Consider the following 22,228-nt stretch of genomic DNA (forward strand, 5'->3'; position numbering starts at 1 on the left):
TCAAAAAAATATATTACCCTTTTAAGTCATTATCCATAAATACAATTAAAATCATAAATTGAATAAAGCACACGATAAGGTAAAAAAATCAAATATTTTTGTAATCACAAATGAACACAATACAATTTTATTAAAAAATAAATAAAACATAAATTATATATAAAAAAATCAATACATTTGCAATTATAAATGAATAAAATACGATGTATATATTGTTGTGGGACCTTCATGATGATTTATGAAGACGGAAATTGTAATAATATATGTATATTAATTTCTAGCAAATTTGCTACGAAATTGTAATGAATACGAGTGCAGCGTAACGTATACAATTAACAAAGAATGATTAGGGTGACAAATTGGTCAATCGTGTCGTGTTTTTGTCTGACATGACATGATATAACAAGGTTTTATGTAACAATAACACGACACAACATGATGTCATGTTTTATTTAACTAACACGAAAACGAACTAATTAAAAAATTTACAAACATGACATGACAAAGATAACATAAAATAACAATTAGTTTATTTAGTTAATACTTAATCATACATAACACGAAAAACACGAAAAACAAGAAAAATAAATGCGTAATCGTGTCAATTTTGTGTCGAATTTCGAATACGAACATGACACGACATCATATTTTTTTATATCGGACACAAACACGACATGAACACGAATTCGAATTTGAGTTTCGTCTCACTTTCGTTTCGTGTCGTGTATTTTTGTCGTGTCATGTCATAAATTGTCACCCCTAAGAATGATGTTACACAATGAACAATATATTGTTTTACTTTTAACGTATTTATTTTGGAGTTATAGATGTAAGTCTAGGGGTGGAATTGGTAGGTACCGATTTATTTTTTTCACTAAACCGTGTACGTACCAATTATACTTGATATAAAAAAATTGCTACCACTATCATACCAAGTATAGTTGGTAACAACTTGTTTTGCTACCAGTAAGTTCAATTGGTATATGTTGGTAATGGTATATACCAACATTTATGTTAGAGTTATATACCAACATGTATGGTAGGTACCAATTCATTTTTTCACTAAACCGTGTACGTATTAATTATACTTGGTACAAAAAAATTGCTACCACTACCCTACCAAGTATGGTTGGTAACAACTTGTTTGGCTACCAGTAAGTTTGATTGATACATGTTGATAATGGTATATACCAACATGTATGGAAGGTTTTGTGAATGATGATTTCCGTGTTCTTGAGCATGGTGAAACTTCAAGTGGGGTTTTGTAAATAAGAATTTTGTAACGGTGCAGCTTCTGGAGATGACGAGGGGAAAGTCTCTTACATTTCTTGGTGATTCGAAATCATATGCAATCTCTTTTTTGCCTCTTGTCAAGGGTATGTTTGTGTTTTCACCCTCTAACATGATGGGTTTTATGCATAAGAACAATCCTATGTGCTCATACAAACCCTAATGCTTGGATCTAGGTTTCTCTATTGTACATGCTTTGAATCCAAGACTTACAACCCTAGATCTATCATATAAAATTCGAAATTAACATCATAAGAACAGATCTAAGTGTTTACCTCTTTCAAATGGCTTGAAATCCTTGTAATCTTCTTGATCTTGAGCTTAGAGTCACAATTGTAACTCCTCTAATGGTTCACAAACCCCAAAAGCAAGAAGGTAATTATATGAGAGAGGATGCTAAATTCGGCCCTAGGGTTCCCTTAGAAGCAAGTGGCCAAATTTGGGAGCTAGGGGTCCATATTTATACTTGCAAGCTACTAGGGTTTCAGTCTAAACCCTAATGGACAGCTTAACCACCAAGCAACCCAAGGAACCTTCTGGAATAAGGCCTATGGACGAAATTTTGATGGATCCCCATCATAATTTCGTTCACCCTTTGATCCATTAGGTTTCCTGAGTCCAAAACTCAACTATCATACATTTGATAGTTTATACCCCTCTATTTAATTAATCTCTTTTAGTCACCGAATTAATTCCTAATTAATTTATGACCAATACTAATTAAATAAATATGATTTCACCTTTAATATATGATTCTTATAATATATTAATAAACCACAATATTCTCTCTTTCTCCTTAAATTACCTTGTCAAGTTGCTTTGGAGAAGGCAACCCAAAAGGACCATGCACAACCGGGTCAAGTACATACCAAATATAGTTACGGGCTTAGACACTATTCCAACAGTCTCCCACTTGGATAAGTCTAGTAACTATATCTCACATCTGACTTCAGAATCCGATTAGCAATCGTAGCTCTTATACTTCGCTGTCAACTCTAATTAACTTGTCATAATCCTTTGTTCTAGATATCATGCTGACAATGCTTATTGTCCTGCACTTGTTTCTTGATCTCTGATTTGTTTGACATAGAATTCAGTTGAACACATCAACCTTATTCTGACCGGGCCTGACACATAAGTCAAACCAAATCATCAAGTGGCCAAGATATCACTTTTATTCTCATAGAGTAAAAGGAACAGATTAACTTCGACTCATATGCATCTATTATTTACTAATTGAGTCATGCACAACAATGTGTTTTATAACATCAAGTTACTGATGCGTTTACACATCATCAATGCATAACCAACCAGCAAACAACAACCATATCTCTAAGTTTTAAGACTATATGATATTATCGCTTTGCAATCACTTTAGGTACAGCACCACAAAGTGATACCAGCAAACGTGGGTTTATTCCAATGCTCAAATCATATTCATAAGCACTCATGAACTTTGTAGCAAACCTTTTAGACAATCTACAAACAATTCATGACAGTCTTCATTCATATCTACTTCTAAAATATGACCGACTGTGGACTGTTTGAATAATCCTATCATTCACGAAGTCAAAACATGAAAAAATGAAACAATAGATAAATAACCAACACAATATAGTAGCTTTACTCATAAATAACACAATTTTATTCATTCATCAAATGTCAAGTACAAACTATCTATTACACATTTCCTATCTAATCCAAACTTACATCATCCTTCAGCCCAATGCTCCTAATGTGCTGCAAGTGTTTGACCCTACTCAGTCCCTTGGTAAGGGGATCTGCTGGGTTTTCTTCTGATGATACCCTCTTCACAATGAGGAGTCCCTCTTCTACCCGATGTCTGATAAAATGGTATTTTCTGTCGATATGCCAAGATCTACCATGATCTATCGGTTCCTTGGTCAAGGCAACCGCTCCTTCATTATCACTGAAAATTTCCATCGGCTCCTTTATGGGTGGCACAACTCTAAGGTCTCCAATGAAGTTTTTCAACCATATAGCCTCCTTTGACACTTCGCTCGTCGCAATGTACTCTGATTCGCACGTTGAATCAGCTACGGTCTCCTGCTTGGAACTTTTCCAAGTCACTGCTCCTCCATTTAGGGTAAAGACCCAGCCCGACTGCGATCGGTAACTATCCCGATCCATCTGAAAACTTGCGTCACTATACCCTCGTACCCTCAATTCATCACTCCTACCGAGGACTAGAAACCATTCCTTGGTCCTTCGTAGGTACTTAAGAATATTCTTTACCGCAATCCAATGAGCTCTACCAGGGTTCCCTTGATATCTGCTGACCATGCTCAAAGCGAAGGCCACATCAAGGCGAGTACAAGTCATAGCATACATGATAGAGCCTATTACGGAAGCGTAAGGTACTTGGCTCATATCAGCTATCTCTAACTCTGTACTCGGGCTTTGAGTCTTACTCAACTTGGTATTGCTTTGGATTGGCAACTCCCCTTTCTTGGAATTTTCCATACTAAAACGCTTTAGTACCTTGTCCAAGTATGTATCCTGACTGAGTCCTATCAGTCTCTTTTCCCTATTTCTTACTATCCTTATTCCCATAATATAAGCAGCCTCTCCGAGGTCCTTCATAGCGAAACATTTCCCAAGCCAGGACTTGACTTCCTGCAAGGTTGGGACATCGTTTCCTATGAGTAGTATGTCATCAACATACAATACGAGGAAGCTCACTATACTCCCACTGGCTTTGACATATACACAAGATTCATCTTCGCTTCGTAGAAAGCCAAACTCTTTAACTTTCTCATCAAAACAAAGATTCCATCTACAAGATACTTGTTTCAATCCATAAATGGATTTCTCAAGCTTACACACTCTATTTGGATGCTTCGCATCGACGAAACCCTCGGGCTGATTCATACACACATCCTCAGTCAACTTCCCATTAAGGAAAGCGGTTTTCACGTCCATCTGCCAGATTTCATAATCATGAAACGCAGCTATTGCAAGCATTACTCTGATAGACTTTATATTCACAACTGGTGAGAAGGTCTCATCATAGTCAACTCTGGGAGTTTGATTAAAGTCCTTCGCAACCAATCGCGCTTTATAAGTGTGCACATTCCCATCCATTATCGTCTTCTTCTTGAAGATCCATTTGCACCCGACTGTCTTGCGACCCGGCATATTATCAACCAAATTCCAAACTTGGTTGTCGTACATAGACTGAATCTCGCTGTCCATCGCCTCTTTCCATTTAGCAGACTCCGGGCCTGCCATGGCTTCTTTGTAGCTGCTAGGTTCTTCCAAATTGATCTTGAAGAGATTCAAGAACAAAGTGATGAAGGAACCTCTAACGCTGGCTCTCAACCCGAGGAGGAAACTCGTCAACAGGTTCAACAGGAGTTTCCTCCTCGGGTTGAGAGCCAGCGTTAGAGGTTCCTTCATCACTTTGTTCTTGAATCTCTTCAAGATCAATTTGCCTCCCACTGTCTTCTTGGCTTATCAATTCCCTTTCTTGGAACACTCCTCTTCTAGCAACGAAGACAACATTGTCATTCGGTCTATAGAAAAGATAACCAAAAGACTTCTGTGGATAGCCGATGAAATAATACTTCTCACTATGAGGTTCGAGCTTGTCATGAGTCTCTCATCGTACGAAAGCCTCACAACCCCAAACCTTAATATGTGCTAACGAGGGAGCTTTCCCTGTCCACATCTCGTGAGGAGTCTTGGTAACCTTATTGGTGGGAACTAAGTTAAGTATGTGGGCGGCAGTCGCTAAGGCATACCCCCCAGAAAGATATTGGTAACGAAGTCCGACTCATCATAGAACAAACCATGTCCAACAAGGTCCGATTACGTCTCTCAGCCACACCATTCAATTGTGGCATCCTCGGAGGTGTAAATTGCGAAACGATTCCGCAATCTTTTAGATAGTCGTGAAACTCAAGACTTAGGTACTCTCCTCCTCGGTCTGACCGAAGCATCTTGATTTTCCTGCCCAGCTGATTCTCCACTTCATTCTTAAACTCTTTGAACTTTTCAAAAGTTTCCGACTTTTGCTTGATCAAGTAGATATATCCATATATGCTATAATCATCTGTAAAAGTCACGTAGAAGCGACAAGCATCCCTTGTGGTGGATCTAAAGGGCCCACACACATCGGTGTGTATGAGTTCTAATAAACCCTCACCCCTTTCACAAGTGTCAGTAAAGGGTGACTTGGTCATCTTCCCAAGTAAACAAGATTCACACGTGTCTTCGTCCCTAAGGTCGAATGAATCCAACACTCCATCCTTTTGGATTTGGGCTATGCGTTTCTTGTTGATATGGCCAAGGCGACAATGCCACAAGCATGCTTTGTCTAGACTAGTTGACGAATCAATATTCAAAAAATTATTTCCTAAATTATTAACAACCATCAGAGATTCATAAATCCCATTATAAGGTAATGCATTGAAATAAAAGACATCATTCAAATAAACATTAATAGAACCATCACTATTATGAAAAGAATTTCTGAAACTGTAACGCCCGTAGATCCGGGCTAGTCAATTTTGAGGCAATAAGTGTCGAAAACGAATTTTAGGCAAAAGATTATTTATAATAAATAGTCTTAACTAAGTTGTAGAATATGTCTCAAGGTTTCCGTACATATAAAGAACGCCGAAATCCGAGTTATAACGAAAAAGTTATGGCTCGTCGAAGTTTTACGGCAAAACCGGCACGGCACCGGGAAGCGTAAATAGTAAATTTACAATGGAGCGAATTTTAGCCTTAGAAATCTAAACGAAATTTGTAGTATATGTTAAAACAAGAACATACAAAAAAAAAAGAACGCCCAAATCTGACTTCGTATGAGGAAGTTATGATTTTTCTAAAGATTCGGCTTAGCAGTGCACGACCCGAAACTCGAATTTAGTTCGAGCGGTTTTTGGCTTACGTGACCTAAATGAGAGTTGAAGATCTCATTAATAGGAACTCAACGGTAAAAAGATAGACGAAAACGGATTCTGTATGAAGGAGTTACGAATTCTTCGCGGTTATTTAACAGTCTAAACGCCTCCTACTGTTAAATTTGAGATCGGTTGAGAATTAGCCGACAGAGTCTAAATGAAAGTTGTAGATCTTGATTTTACCTACACGTTGAAAAAAAGAACATCAAAAGCGGAGCTCGTATGCGAGAGTTATGATTTTTCTAAGTTTGAAGGCTGATACGTGATAGGGGGTGACGTGGCACCACCAGAATTGGACACGTGGCACCACCAGAAAGCTGCCACATGCCCCAACTCGGCGAGTAGGTCCTCCTACTCGGAGATTCCATCAGGAATTCAGCCTATAAATAGAGGTGCCGAGTTCCCTCATTCTTCACACCTTCCCAAACTATTCTTTCTCTCTCTAGACTCTCTCTCTAGCCCCCAAACCCCCCCCCCCCTAAAACCTAGGTAAACCCCCTAGCACCCGAAGGAAGCCCCGAGACTCCCGGAGTCCTGAGAAAAAGGGTCTTTCGGCTCGGAAACGTTGCTCCAGCGAAACCCGGTTTTCAAGAAAACCCGCTGTAAGTAAGCTACGCCTACCCTATCTTTAGCATAGCTTATGTTTCGATATAGTAAATGTTATTAGGACCTTAAAATAATTATTTGGGCTATTATTATGGGTTATATTGAGTGTTATTTAACGCTTAGATAATAATAATAATAATAATAATAATAATAATAATAATAATAATAATAATAATAATAGCTAGACTATTAATTTGTCACGGTTGTCGTTAGACTAAACTCTAGTGGTAATGATACTAGGTTTTGTCCGAGGGAAATTGTTTTAACAGTAACGAAGTGTTGTCCGAGTACCAAGTCATCACCTTATCAAGTGAGTGCATGGTCCCTTTCATCTTACACATAGATATGAAGTATTTTATTATAAATTACGTGCTATGTGTGCATATTGTCTGAATACTTGCTGTCTATGCTGGTGAAAGATTTTTATACATGTTTTAAATGAAGTAAACTGTATAAAGTATTTTATATATACAAAATATGTTGGGTAAAACATAGGTAGATGAATGATGAGGGATAAAAGCTGAAATAGAGGAACATTAGTAGCATAGACCTAGTGCCCTATAGGTATACATTGGCAGCAGTGGACCTAGTACCCTATAGAAGAGCACTGGCAGTTGCGCCACAACCCGTAGATGTTTTAGATCTACGGTAAACGTCCTAGCAGCTGCGCCTAATAGGGAGCCTTATGACCATGACAGTAGCGTTTAAAGGTCAATACCGGCAGAAGCGCCTCATAGAAAATGTCCCAATTCTGGCAGCTGCGCCTAAGTGACAATATTAGCAGCTGCGCTTGACCAATGTGTCATTGGCAACAATGGACTTCATGTTGTTTCCTTAGGATGATCCTTAGGAATGAATGAATGAGAAATAGCTGATTCTTAGGGTAGACTCTTAAGAATAAAGAAGATAATGGGGATGGGTAATTGGGTTAATTGTTTGATTATTTAAACATAATAATTATATTATTGTGGGTTGAAAACCCTATGTACTCACCAGGTTTCCCAACCTGACCCACTCAGTTTATTTATATCATAGATGTTGATATGAAGTCACATTACACTGAGAGATTTAAAAGAGATGTAGATCACTAGTGTAAATAAATGTAAGTTCTGTTTATGCTTATGTTTCTGTATTGACGATGACATCCCAAATGTTTTAAAAGTAAATAAAAATATATTTCTTTAGAAATGCTTTGATAACACGATTATCATGTTTTTCTGGGAACAAATTCCGCAACATTTTTATTAAAAGAGATACTCTGATTTTTATAAAGCATAAACAAAATCGGTCTTTTCTGGCCGTGAAAAATGGAGATGTCACAGAAACCTTGTCTAAACAACCCATGAAATGAAATAATGTTTCTTGCCATATCTGGCAAATAACAGCAATTTTCTAAATCTAACCCTAACCCATTACTAAGCACTAAAGAATAAACTCTGACTCTGGTCACAGGCGACGATCTTCTGTTTCCCATAATCAAGTTTATCTTCCCATGTTCCATTTCCCTACTTCTTCTTAGGCCCTGCAAATCAGAACAAATGTGGTAACCACAACCTGTATCAAGAACCCATGAAGTATCAAATGATGAGTTATTAGATTTAATAGAATACATACCTGCGAAGGTGGGGTTGATCTTCCCATCCTTTATGTCTTGCAAATATTGAGGGCATCTTCGTTTCCAGTGGCCCTTCTTGTGGCAGTAATAACACTCTGCTTCTTTGGGGTCGGAAGAGGGTTTAGCCGAACCAGCTTTGGTTCCACTAGAAGAGGAACCATCTTGGGTCTTACCTTTATGGTGGCCCTTACAGGGAGCCTTTCTCTTCTTACCCTTTCCTTGACCAATTGCCAACACGGGAGCAGCCACAGTAGGGGATGGTGCAACGGATTTGTCTTTAAGGTTGCTCTCAGCAGTCCTCAGCAGTCCTTGGAGCTTGCTCAAGGAGACCTCCTCCTTGTTCATGTGGTAGGTCATTCTGAACTGGTTGTAACAGGAGGGCAAGGAGTGGAGGATTATGTCGATAGCCAAATCCTCATCAAACTTAACATTAAGTTTGAGAAGACGATCAACATACCTCTGCATTTTATGCAAATGAGAGGTTAGGGATTCTCCACTCCCCATCTTAGCGGTGATCATGTTAGTAATGATCTCATAGCGCTCTTGCCTCGCGCTTTGGTGGTACCGGTCCAGCAAATCCTGATGCATTTCATATGGATACATGTCCTCGTAGGACTTTTGGAGTTCGAGGTTCATGGTGGCCAGCATGATGCAATGAACTTTCGTAGCTTCATGCTAGTGGGCCTCAAAGGCGGCCAACTCTTCAGGAGTAGCAACATCTAGGATGATCTTCTCAAGCTTTTCATTAAGAACATACTCTTTGTCCTCGTAGCGAGTGATCATGCGAATATACCTCATCCACTCGTTGAAGTTTGAGCCATCAAATGTCACCTTTTGACATAGGTTCATCAACGAGAATGACCCAGACGCGTTGTTGTTGTTGTTGTTGTTTGCAGACACCTGAAAAAGAAAAGGAACAAAGTTTGATTAGAAATAAGTCCCTAATTAAACACCCAAATGCGAAATTAGGACTAGGACCCAACAACATTATTTACAACTTAGAAAGGGATGTCGTACTCTAAAAGTAAATAATTTGAAGGTAAGTGAATGACGATTCACTAATTCTCACCATGAAAAACAAAAAAGAAGATTTAAGTTTTAAATGTATTGAAAACTCCTAGATCTTTGAGATTCATTGAACTATTCAATGGCATGTTTAAATCTGGATATGCACTTCAAATTTGTGACTGGGATACCGAGGATCGCAAACAAGTTGTGAATAACCATACGAATCAACATGGTGCACTCAATGTCTCTATCACCTAATCAATGTGCCGGTAAACCACACACGCTCCATTGATCTATGATAAACATCGAGTCACCCTTCGCCACCAATGTCAATCCCAAATTAGTGTGTCGGTTAACCACACACGCTCCACTAACATTTGACAAGGGTACAAAGTGTAATTCCATGGAATAGCATCATTTTCACATTTTACCCTAAAGTAACTAAGATTGGGAATTTGTAAAAAACATGTAGTTACTTTGTATTTTACATTATACTTTTAATGATGATAGGATTGCCCTATCCTACCCGTTCGGCTAACGACCCTCCACCAGTCAAGCAAGCGGTGAGTGTGAGTGTACACCCATTAAGCGTCATTTTATAGGCAGCAACCTTATACCCACCTTATAGACCGACTTCGTGAATGAGACCTACTAACGGTAAGACTAACATTTTAGTTATACATATATATACATTAAGCTTGTAATAATATAATAGTATAGGGTTGAATTTTAAACTTGTAAAACTCTAAGGGTTTGAAATTTAAATTCTTCAAAATTAAACTTTTAATCACAAAACTCAAATTTCAAAACTTGAGGACAAGTTTTTGAACTTTCCAAAACTAAAGGGATCAAATAACAAATAATTTAAATTAAACAATTAATTTTATAATTATCTATATTTGACTTAATCCAATTTTAGTCATTAGATAATTACCAAATAATTTTAAATAATCCATATTTATCATATAAACAACCAATATTGAAAAGATTTGATATCTATTGTTTTGGCAAGGATAATCATTTAATTAAGATAAAATTCGGATTTTAACTTCAAAAAACGATTTAGGCATCAAATCCAAGTCAAAACAGCAACTACATCCCGAAATACCCTCTGCCTGACGCACGAACTCGCCGAGTCAGCTCTGGACTCGCCGAGTTGAGTCGGGCAGAGGCAAAAAAAACTCGATTTTCAGTAAGCAAAACAGTTAAGCATCACATACAATTGAAACCAATCAAGGCTCTGATACCACTGATGGGTTTTATGCATAAGAACAATCTTATGTGCTCATACAAACCCTAATGCTTGGATCTAGGTTTCTCTATTGTACATGCTTTGAATCCAAGACTTACAACCCTAGATCTATCATATAAAATTCGAAATTAACATCATAAGAAGAGATCTAAGTGTTTACCTCTTTCAAATGGCTTGAAATCCTTGTAATCTTCTTGATCTTGAGCTTAGAGTCACAATTGTAACTCCTCTAATGGTTCACAAACCCCACAAGCAAGAAGGTAATTATATGAGAGAGATAGAAGGATTCTAAATTCTTCCCTAGGGTTCCCTTGGAAGCAAGTGGTCGAATTTGGGAGCTAGGGGTCCATATTTATACTTGCAAGCTACTAGGGTTTCAGTCTAAACCCTAATGGACAACTTAACTACCAAGCAGCCCAAAGAACCTTCTGGAATAAGGCCTATGGACGAAATTTTGATGGATCCCCATCATAATTTTGTTCACCCTTTGATCCATTAGGTTTCCTTAGTCCAAAACTCAACTATCATACATTTGACAGTTTATACCCCTCTATTTAATTAATATCTTTTAGTCACCAAATTAATTCCTAATTGATTTATGACCAATACCAATTAAATAAATATGATTTCTCCTTTAATATATTATTCTTATAATATATTAATAAACCACAATATTCCCTCTTTCTCCTTAAATTACCTTGTCAAGTTGCTTTGGAGAAGGCAACCCAAAAGGACCATGCACAACCGGGTCAAGTACATATCAAATATAGTTACGGGCTTAGACACTATTCTAACATAACATTCTCTAATATTTGTCCACGTATCCATAAATTCGACTCCTTGTATGCACTACCATTATATAGTTACCCTACGAAAAACTAGATAAAAAATTATGCAACATTACAGTAAGTAATGAAATTATACACATTATTTTATTATTATCCATACTTTATGGAAACTTATAATTTTCATCACATAATTTATAGTTACGTGTTAAAGATAAACAAATTCATCGTACTTAAAAAGACAAATTGCATTAAAAAAATGTATAATGACTTAAAATGATAATATATTTTTCGATTTGTATATATATTTGGTCACTGAGTTTTTTTTTTTTTCGTCCACATTTGCCCTTCAATTTGTTTAACCGTACACATTTCAGTCCTTATGACCGGTTAATTCCGGTAAACTGGAAAAATTACTTAATAGGGTAATATATTTCTCACTTTGTACACATTTAGTCCTTAATATTTTTTTATTGCAAAATAAGTCCTTATTGTTTTTGTACAGATTCAATACTTATGAACGGTTTCTTGAGGTTTTTCTCACGGCATCTTATGTAGGACAATCATTAATGAGGTATTTGGGGCTATTCGTGCTTATGGACATTGCGACCTCAACTGCTTGGTTGCTTAGGTTTTGTGTTTTGGATGTCGTAACTTCATACGATCTTAGATTTTTATGATCTTTATATCCACACATTTGTATTTGTTATGTTCTGAATGTCGTAATTTCTTTATATAATCTCGAATTTTAATGATCTTTATATCCACCTGTTCGTATTTGAGTCTACTACGACTTTCGTTTAGATTACTCCCGTTAAAAAGTAATATATTTTCACTTACATATATTCACACAAAACTCATGTATATAAAGATCGTAAGTAAAAATATATTATTTTTTAACGGGAGTAATCTAAATGGAAGTTTTAGTAGACTCAAATACGAACACATGAATATAAAGATCGTTAAATTTAAGATCATATGAAGAAGTTTCGAAGTTCATATCACAATAAATAGATTGTAAAAATCTGAGATCGTATGAAGAAGTTACGACGTTCAGAACACAAAGCCTAAGCAATCAAGCAGTTGAGATCGCGATGGTCATAAGCATGAACAACCTCTAACACCTCATTAATGATTATCCCATGTAGAATGACGTGGGAAAAACCTAAAGAAACCATTCATAAGTATTGAATATGTGCAAAAATAACAATGACTTACTTTGCAACAAAGAATGACTAAATGTAAAAAAATATATATTAATGACCAAATGTGTACAAAATGAGAAATATATTACCCTATTAAGTTATTTTTTCCGGTTTATTTGGAGTAGTCAGTCATAAGGACTAACGTGTACAGTTAAACAAGTTGAAAGAACAAATATGGACGAAAAAAATCTCAGTAACTAAATTTATATAAATCGAAAAATATATTTCTTTTTAAGTCATTATTCCCTGTTTAACTTCAAAAATCTTTACTCAAACTCAATTTCTTTTCAAAAATCTTTACTCAAACTCAATTTCTTTAAAATGGAAGGGGTGTATACAAACTTCAAATCTATGGTTACGTTACTACAAAGCCACTTGACCACCACAATGAGTACCATTGTATTCCACATTTTGGGTCATTTGATTCAACAACCCGTTCATCATATCATTCCACGAGTTCACAAACTTCAAATCTATGGTTACATAGTATTTAGTGACTTAACAACTCATGAGCGATCTTAATGTAATGCTACAATGCGTTTTCCAAGTTCCCATTTTGGTATACCATGCCATTGTTTTTCTTTAAGACATTTCATCGAATCAGTTTTTGAGTTTCTGCACAAAATTGGTAATCTTTTTATCACAAGGAATAAATCCGTTATTAATCGCAATTAGAAGCAAGGTAAGGGATAAATTCCAAAAGAGCAAGAAAAAATAACCCAAAATTCTTTTACCATAAAGTGGCCCCCATAAGAATCTTATCATCTCACTCATCTTCACATCTCACTGGATATCATCCGTCCACGTCAGCATAGATGGCTAAAAAGCCCCCACATTTCCCTTTAGGGCAGCTTTCATCAATCGGAGAAAACAACCACCAGTCATCACTAGCAAATTAACCAGCGACCACCACCGGATCAGGCAACATGGCCGCTGCGACTGCCACTGCTGCCGCTGCCATCGGCTCTCCTTTCTCCAAATGTAACATAAAATCAAAGCCATGGTCTTCGGATCCTATATTTCTTAGATTAACTTCTACAGTACCCAGGTTACAATCATCATCATTATCTCATTCTCTTACGAGAACTGAGCCAATACCCATATCCGGAAAGTGGCGGGTGCTAAGGGTATCAGCTTCGGTGGCGCAAGAAGAAGCGGCGGTATCAGCGACGGAGGAGGAAACCCTCGAGCAAGAGGAGGAACCGGTGGTCAAGGAAGAAGTGCAAGAAGTCTCCGGTGACGGAGGAGATCAACCCGAGGCAATCAGTTCTGTACATACCAAGCTTTACTTCGGGAATTTGCCGTATCTCTGCGATAGTGCTCAGCTCGCCGGAATAATTCAAGATTACGCTAGTCCGGAGCTTGTTGAGGTACATACATCTCAAATTCTCCATCTTTATACACCCAAATAATCGACTGTTTCATTAACATCAAAAAGATTGATTCTTTTCTACACGTATTGTTCAAAATCCATGAGTATTTCCTCGATCTGTTACAGTGTTGGTTTACACAGATTAACTTTCGCCAAAAGAATTTAAAAAGATCATCGATTCATATTGTTAAAGTTATATATTTATGGATCAAGTTCTTGACCAGGTACTCTACGATAGGGACACTGGTAAAAGCAGAGGCTTTGCGTTTGTGACAATGAGTAGCATCGAAGATTGTAAAGCTGTCATTGAAAACCTCGATGGAAGAGTAAGCATTCACATGACATGACAACATAGAACATTAGATGGTTTCAAACAAAAAAAGGTTACTTAATCAATAGAGTTTCATGTCTGTTTACAGGAATATGGTGGAAGAACATTAAGGGTGAATTTTTCTGATAAACCAAAGCCGAAAGAACCATTATACCCAGAAACAGAGTACAAGTTATTCGTTGGAAATCTTTCATGGTCTGTTACCTCCGAGAGTCTAACAGAAAAATTTAGCGAACATGGCAATGTGGTTGGAGCAAGGGTTCTATATGATGGTGAAACTGGAAGGTCTCGTGGTTATGGCTTTGTGAGTTACTCCACGAAATCAGAAATGGAGTCAGCCCTTCAGGCTCTTAATGGAGTGGTAATAATTTAATAACTAATAACTAATTACTTCAAATTATCTTGATTTCATGAAAAAAAAAATAAAAAAAGATTTATGTTTCTTGTTTTTAACAGGAACTAGAAGGGCGATCAGTGAGAGTTAGCTTGGCACAAGGAAAAAAGCAGTAAGAGTAGCCAATATTCAAGATTTCAAGATTTCAAATTCAAGCACATAAGGCATACTTGTAGCAAAATGTATGGAGTCCCTTTGTAGAAAGAAAGAAATTAATCAGAAACCATATTGGCATTTAGCTATGGGATAACAGTTTGCTTAGGTTACAATCATTATATTTCTTGTGTCAAGTTTTCTACTTTTGTTGTTGGTTTTCGTATGCCAGCTTAGGCCCAGGGGTTGCTAGAAGAATAATCTTTTTACAGAAAGTTTTTTACTTTACAATGCACTCAATGAAGTAAAACAAGCAACCGAAATCAAGGTTTCTTGACAAGTTCCTATGGAGTTTGTAGTAAAAGTAAAACATTTCCAAAGATTTTGAAATTAAAACATAAACACATATGAAGAGAAAGATGCATTCTCAAATTACCTAACGGATGTAGCAACGAATTTTGATAATTCAAAACTTATACAAATGTTTATGTAACTCATGGATGATGTCAATGAAGAAACTCTCTTGGATCAGTCACAAAACCAGTCAAAGCCGAAGCTGCAGCAGTGTAAGGAGAAGCTAAATAGATTTGACCAGCTTTGTGTCCCATGCGACCTGGAAAGTTCCGATTGGTGGTTGATAAACAAACCTGCCATTATCAAATGAATGTCAGCAGAAGCTAAATAACACTCAAAAGTTGAGAAAAAAATGGAGTTTTGAAGTTAATTAGGCATTAAAAGTATGTGTTTGAAAAAGGATACTTGCCTGAGGTTCATTCATGCGTGCATAATTATCCAATGGACCACCCACACAAGCACCACAACTAGGACTCCTAGGTGAATCGCAGCCCACTTGTTCAAATATCTGGGAACAAGTTTTGCCACCCGAACCTGGCACTGGTAGGGTATACAAGTCCATCCACACCTACCAAACATAAAATAAAAACATTACTACTCTTCAAAGTTTTATGTAAAAATGTCATCTTCCTCTAAGTTGGCCTACACTGGCCCACCCCAAAAAGCATCATGTGAGATATAAATCAGGTACACAACAGTCTGCTAGATATAAATCAGGTACACAACATTTTGTTAGATATAAATCAGGTACATAACAGTCTGTTAGATATGAATCAATGAATCAGGTACACAACAGTCTGCTAGGTGGCTACTATAAGAGCTAGCTTAATGTGCACCACATTGGAACTGAAACTTCTACATTACAACTATTGAGACTCGAACCCTTGCGTGTTTGTGTTTTAAGCATTAGTATCATGGTAGTTGTAAAAGTATCGAAAACCCTTGGTAGCATGATTACATATAATACTTTAAAGCACAAACCTTTTGTGTAGCTGGGACAATGAATGTGGGAACTTTGACCTTACCATTACCACCCTGCATGTTATATAAATAATTTATTAAATATGGTATCATAAAAACTTGACGCGTAAATAAGTACACATCAGATATTAGATTTAGTTGCACATAACATCACAAGTTTCTGCAAAAAAGTTATTCTTCCAGCAACCCTTAAGCTGGCCCACACTGCTCAACCCCAGGAGAATCATGGTACACAGTGGCCCATTAGATGGTTGACATAAGAGTCCAGGGCACTGTTGTGCACACTTGGGGCATAATATATAAAGTAAAAAAGCAAGACACCTAAAAGCTTACGGAAGCTAGGAACACTCTAGCAGCAGCTAGAAAATCCTCGGTTTTGCCTCCTGTGCATGAGCCGATATACACTCTGTCTAGTTTCACATCCTTGCATTCTCGTGCTAAAGCACGATTATCAGGAGAATGTGGCTGAAATATGTAAAAGAACATAAGTTAACATTTTAATATTATATCGATTATCAAAAGCATAAATTAAATTAGAAGAATGAAACAATATCTCTAACCTTTGCCACAAGTGGCTCCAATTTTGTGACATCAATTCTATATTCGGAAAGAAATCTGTATCCAAAGTTGAATAAGGTCAAGGATTTTACTTCTAAAATTTCTCAAAACAAGTTAAGAAGTAGAAAAATCATCTGGTTATAACATTAATGGTTGAGTAATTAACCTTGCTTGAGCATCACTGTAGACTGGTTCATAAGGCATAGAAGTTTTGTCCTGTGAACAGGAGTGAATGGGAGAGGGGGGGAGGTTACACATCATAGACATAAAAATACATTTGTAATGGAAGGATCTTGTTCAATTATCCCACTAATTCATATTTTTGAAAAATGAAAAGTATGTTGACATTTAGTGACCTTAACCTTTATTAAGAACTAGCTAATTAAGAGGAAGATGATCAATCATAATATTGAAAAGATCAAAGGAAAACTAACCTCAAGGTATTTAAATGTTGTAGCATCGGCTGGAACAATACCATTCTTACCCCCGGCTTCAACCACCATGTTGCATAATGTCATTCTTTCTTCCATCTATGAAATGAAAATGCAAATATAATTAATACATTTTATATTTGTGAAATAGTTCTATACCAAGGAGAAATTAAGAACAATCAAAACTTACACTTAGACTTTCCACAGTTGTCCCAACAAACTCCATTGCTTTATATGTTGCACCAGATACAGATATTTCACCAATTATCTACAATAAGAAGGTTAGTCAACCATGAGTTTTTAAAGATGTCATAATAGTATGTCTTTAAGCTTGTTACATATAAATAGTGTGATTGAGTTTTATACAATATTTCAAGATTATTTGATTAAAAGATATTGTCATAAGGTAAGACAAAATTAAACTTACTTGTAGGATCAGATCCTTTGCAAGAAGATAATCCGGCATTTCTCCATCCATCACAAATCTTAAAGTTGGAGGTACCTATTAAACATGGTCACAAAGAAGAAAAGTAGAAAGTGTCAAGTACAAAGACAAATTGTTACAAAATAGGTACATTTCGATAATAAAAAAGGTGTACAATTTGTTTTCTATCATTCCAAAAAAGAATCAAAACTTTTCATTAACTTCTATCTCCAATTAAACAAAGGCCACTCGGACATAATCAAACAAGGGTTTCAAGTCTCAATAGTTTCAATTCCAATGTGGATTGGGCTCCTTACAGACACTCAGGGCTCTTATGTCAGCCACCTAGTGGGCCCACTATATACCAATGATGTGAGCAAGCTCAGGGGTCACCATAGAATAATCATTTTGTAGATACATAGGTTGTGCAATACATACATACCCCACCATATTAAGTAAGGAAGATTACAACATCACACACAAATGAAGAATACTAATTTATCTACAAACCTTAAGCAAAAGCTTTCCGGTTCCCAACACAAAACCGGCATCCGTGTTTCCAATTCCGGTTGCAAACTGGCCAAATGCTCCAGCAGTACATGTGTGGGAATCAGTACCAAGAAGAATCTAAAAGAAAAGTAACATGTAAAGGAGTTAATGAGACAATTTTCATATAGTAAGATAACTTTCAAAATGTATCAAGTCACATAGATTAATTAATTAGAGGTACCTCTCCAGGTCTGCAATGGCCTTCTTGTGCAAGAGCAATATGACATACACCTTTATAATCAGGATTAGCCTGAAAAATTATGGCTTATATATCTTTTTAATATCTATTATATAACAAATCTTTTGACAAAAAGAGAGAACCATATATATACCTTGAAATTACTACGATCCGTTATATCGTAGAAATACTTTATGTTTTGCTCGTTTGAGAAATCCCTTATGATATCAACATTTCTGTTTGCCCTTTCGTCACTTGTGAATATATAGTGGTCAGGTATGATGACAATCTTTTCACAATCCCAAACCTTAAATATCCAAATTCATTTATATAAAGTTTAATCACTAAAAAAAGGTAAAAATGTGTGAATATGAGTAGATGTACCTTAGCATTGTTGCCAAATTCTTTCTTGAAGACTCCTATAGCACCAGGGCCACAAACATCATGGGTCATCAAAGTGTCAACGTTGACCCAAACATTCTCACCAGGGATCAGATTGGATTTTTCAGAAGCTCGAGAAAATATTTTTTCTGTCATCGTCATTCCTGTCTTTACCTGAAGCAAAGATACATCTAAGTAATCAAAAACCCTCTTTAAGTTACATAAACTCCATGGATATCGGAGCAAAGTTAAACATATAATCAAAGAGATGAATAAAGAAAGGGTCAAGACTCAAGAAGAAAAGAACCCAACTGAACCGGTTGTTGATGGTTTACGTTCATATGTTTGTGGTGTCATGATAGAAAGGATCTTCCTTGAAGCTTGTTTTTGCGTGGAAATGGTGATCGCAAATGAGGGTTGCGCATATTGATCCCCATCTTTCTGGGAAATCTGAAGATTCAGATAACAAGATTTGTTAAAGAGGATTATTCCATGATGAAATATTTGACTCGAAAATAGATATGTAAGTAGTAACCTTGTTGAAGAAAGAGGAAGAGGCTGAAGAGATTGAACATGAAGTCGCCATTGATGAATGATGAGATGATTATGCGTTGAGTTGGTGGAGAACTGTTTGCATTATCAATGGAGAAGACTGGTCGTTGGGAATAGTTTGGCGGGCGCATACCATTTCCCTTACGACAGTTGACTATATTAGAATATTATAAATAAATAAATAAATCAGTAAACACAAAACATTACAATAGAAATGAATATGATCTAAAACTAAAAATGTAAAAGAGTAGATTAATAGCATAGTCTTGCAGCATGTCAAAATTTTTGAAATTCACTAAACTTTGTTTTTGTTGCTCTCTCCGTCACTTCTTAACAATATTAAAAACTAGTTGTGAGACCTATTTATTACATGAGTTAATTTAAAAAAAAAACAAAAAATTAAATATAAATGTCAAAATATTTGAGAATTTTGAAATATTTGAGAATTTTGAATTTATAAAATAAGAAAAATAATGAATTATTATAATGAAAATGTTTTTTTATCTTTTAAATTTAAATAAATAATTTAAATAAAGAAAAGAAAGTAATGAATTTTAATTTTGGGAATTTAGAATCATAGAATGTAATATGATGTAACGCTCGGGTTTTCAGGGCTAAGCATTTTTGTCAATGTAATAGTCTAGGTCAACTATTGTAACTCTTTTTGAAGTAATAAATATAAAATATTTGAGTATTATGTGAATTATGTGTGTTTATGTGTTTATTATTTAATTATAAATGTATAATTAATAAAGAATAAAAATGAGCGTCAAAATTAAAGTGTGAGATAATCCTGATATCTCTACATAAAGTTGTAGAATACGTCTCAAGGTTTCCGTACATATAAAGAATGCCGAAATCCGAGCTATAACGAAGAAGTTATGGCCCGCCGAAGTTTTACGGCAAAACCGGCACGACACCGGGAGACGTAAATAGTGAATTTACGATAGAAGACTTTTTAGCCTTATCAATCTAAACAAAAGTCGTAGAATATGTTAAACTAAGAACATCGATAAAAAGAACGCCCAAATCTGACTTCGTATGAAGAAGTTATGATTTTTCTAAGATTCGGCTTAGCAGTCCACGGCCTGAAACTCGAATTTTAGTTCGAGCGGTTTTTGGCTTACGCAACGTAAATGAGAGTTGAAGATCTCATTAATAGGAAATCAACGGTAAAAAGACAGACAAAAACAGAGTCCGTATGTAGAAGTTATTAATTTTACGCAGACGTTTAACAGTATAATCTCCTTCTACTGTTAAATTTAAGATCGATCGAGAATTGGCTGACGGTGTCAAAATGAAAGTTGTAGATCTTATTATTACCTACGCGTGGATATAAAGAACGTCAAAAACGGAGGTCGTATGTGAAAGTTACGGATTTTAGAAGTCGGAAGTGTGCTGTGCGAAAATGGGTGATGTGGCACAATCTTGGCCATTGCTTTCTCCCCAAGGCTTGCCACCAGATGGTGACATGTGGCACCAAGTTCAGCCACATTTCACCCTATAAATACCACCTCTCCCACCCTCATTTTCTTCACACCTTTCCCATTCTTTCTTCTCTTTACTCTCTCTCTCTCTCTAGAACCTCTCTCTAGCCCCGAAATCCCCCGAAAAGCCTAGGGAACCTCCCTAGCACGAGGCGGAAGCCCCGGAGTGCTCGAAGGCTCCGAGAAGAAGATCTTTTCGGCTCGGGAACGCTGCTCCAAGCAAAGCCCGGTTTTCTATAAAACCCGCTGTAAGTGAGCTACGCCTACGCTATTTTTAATATAGCTTTTATTTAATTATAGTAACGTTATTAGGAACTTATAATAAATACTTGGGCTATTATTATGGGTTATATAAGTATTTTTTTGACGCTTATATAATAATAATAATAATAGCTAGACTATTAATTAGTCTCGACGAATAATAAACTAAACTCTAGTGGTAATAATACTAGGTTTCGTCGAAGAAAATTCTTTTTAAGAAGCGAAGCGCTGTCTGAGTTCGGAATCACCACCTTTTCAGGTGAGTGCATATTTACTTTCAACTTACACATAGATATGAAGTATTTAATATAAATTACGTGCTATTTGTGCATATTATCTGAATACTTGCTATCTATGCTGGATGAACGTTTTATACATGTTTTCAAAGATTTAAACTGTATATGTATTTTATATCTACAAAATGTGTTGGGTAAAACATGGGTAGATGTAATAGTTGCTGTGTGACAAAATAAAATAATGAGAGGCCTCGTTATAGATGTTATTGATGATCCAGTCATCTAGCGGAGTATAGATGACGACCACAGACTATTCTAGACAGTCCAGTGGAACACTAGCAGGCTCGCAACCTGTAGGTGTTTATTTGAACTGTGTGTTTATTTGAACTGTGTGCTCACCAGATGTACTCCATCCCCCACATGGTTGCCTATTAGGACATTTATTGCTGAGGAATCCCCTTAGTAGTAGTGTCCGTCCCGATGATGATTCTTAGGCTAGGTCCCTTATGATAGGTGTTTAGGGACGTAAAGTGAGGATAACGGGAACGGGTAATCGGGTTATTGTTGATTGATGAAATTAATAAACTATTTATTGTGGGTTGAAAACCCTATGTGCTCACCAAGCTCCCAAGCCTGACCCACTCAGTTTTATGTATTACAGGTAGTGGCGCTTGAGCATATATATGATGTTTGGACGAGGGATTACGGATATAGGCCTGTAGATATGAAATAATGTAGTAAGGCTTGTATTGTACTGTTTATGCTTTTGATCTGTACGAACATGACATCCCGAGTCTTTTAATGAAATACATTTCTATGGAAATGCTTTTGATAAATCTTTATCATATTATTGTTTTGGGACAAATTCCGCAACACTTTTATTTAAAATGTTACTCTGATTTTTAAACAAAGCATAAACAAACCGGTCTTTTCTGGCCGTGATTTTGGGGATGT

The 22,228-nt window shown here is 36.3% G+C and overlaps 2 protein-coding genes across 2 annotated transcripts; one reads left to right on the plus strand and one right to left on the minus strand.

The window, feature by feature from the left end:
- Positions 1-13,530: 13,530 nt before the first annotated feature.
- On the plus strand, positions 13,531-15,087 carry LOC145086604 (RNA-binding (RRM/RBD/RNP motifs) family protein). Its single transcript, XM_079024421.1, has 4 exons — positions 13,531-14,062; positions 14,289-14,390; positions 14,484-14,756; positions 14,852-15,087. Exons 1-4 carry the CDS (start codon positions 13,619-13,621, stop codon positions 14,903-14,905), a joined length of 873 nt encoding a protein of 290 aa, XP_078880547.1. The 5' UTR covers positions 13,531-13,618; the 3' UTR covers positions 14,906-15,087.
- A 41-nt stretch (positions 15,088-15,128) lies between these two features.
- LOC145086603 (3-isopropylmalate dehydratase large subunit, chloroplastic-like) lies at positions 15,129-19,432 on the minus strand. The gene is made up of 15 exons (XM_079024420.1): positions 19,274-19,432; positions 19,051-19,188; positions 18,742-18,912; positions 18,512-18,664; positions 18,361-18,429; positions 18,141-18,257; positions 17,634-17,708; positions 17,397-17,474; positions 17,210-17,305; positions 16,942-16,991; positions 16,778-16,832; positions 16,551-16,682; positions 16,218-16,271; positions 15,646-15,804; positions 15,129-15,529 (listed from the first exon to the last, which is right to left on the minus strand). Exons 1-15 carry the CDS (start codon positions 19,322-19,324, stop codon positions 15,389-15,391), a joined length of 1,539 nt encoding a protein of 512 aa, XP_078880546.1. The 5' UTR covers positions 19,325-19,432; the 3' UTR covers positions 15,129-15,388.
- Positions 19,433-22,228: the final 2,796 nt, after the last annotated feature.

Source organism: Lactuca serriola, chromosome 2, assembly GCF_051521515.1.
Source record: "Lactuca serriola cultivar US96UC23 chromosome 2, Lser_US96UC23_V15, whole genome shotgun sequence".
Lineage (NCBI taxonomy): Eukaryota > Viridiplantae > Streptophyta > Magnoliopsida > Asterales > Asteraceae > Lactuca > Lactuca serriola.

What these genes read in the sequence shown, in the direction of transcription:
- LOC145086603 (XM_079024420.1), bottom strand. Translation starts at nt 19,324, where the DNA reads ATGGCGACTTCATGTTCAATCTCTTCAGCCTCTTCCTCTTTCTTCAAC. An exon ending in GCCATTGCAGACCTGGAGAG is followed by an intron (nt 18,258 to 18,360) that starts GTACCTCTAATT and finishes CTTTTCTTTTAG; the next exon opens with ATTCTTCTTGGTACTGATTC. An exon ending in TGGAGCCACTTGTGGCAAAG is followed by an intron (nt 16,683 to 16,777) that starts GTTAGAGATATT and finishes TACATATTTCAG; the next exon opens with CCACATTCTCCTGATAATCG.
- LOC145086604 (XM_079024421.1), top strand. Translation starts at nt 13,619, where the DNA reads ATGGCCGCTGCGACTGCCACTGCTGCCGCTGCCATCGGCTCTCCTTTC. An exon ending in TTGAAAACCTCGATGGAAGA is followed by an intron (nt 14,391 to 14,483) that starts GTAAGCATTCAC and finishes GTCTGTTTACAG; the next exon opens with GAATATGGTGGAAGAACATT. An exon ending in TTCAGGCTCTTAATGGAGTG is followed by an intron (nt 14,757 to 14,851) that starts GTAATAATTTAA and finishes TGTTTTTAACAG; the next exon opens with GAACTAGAAGGGCGATCAGT.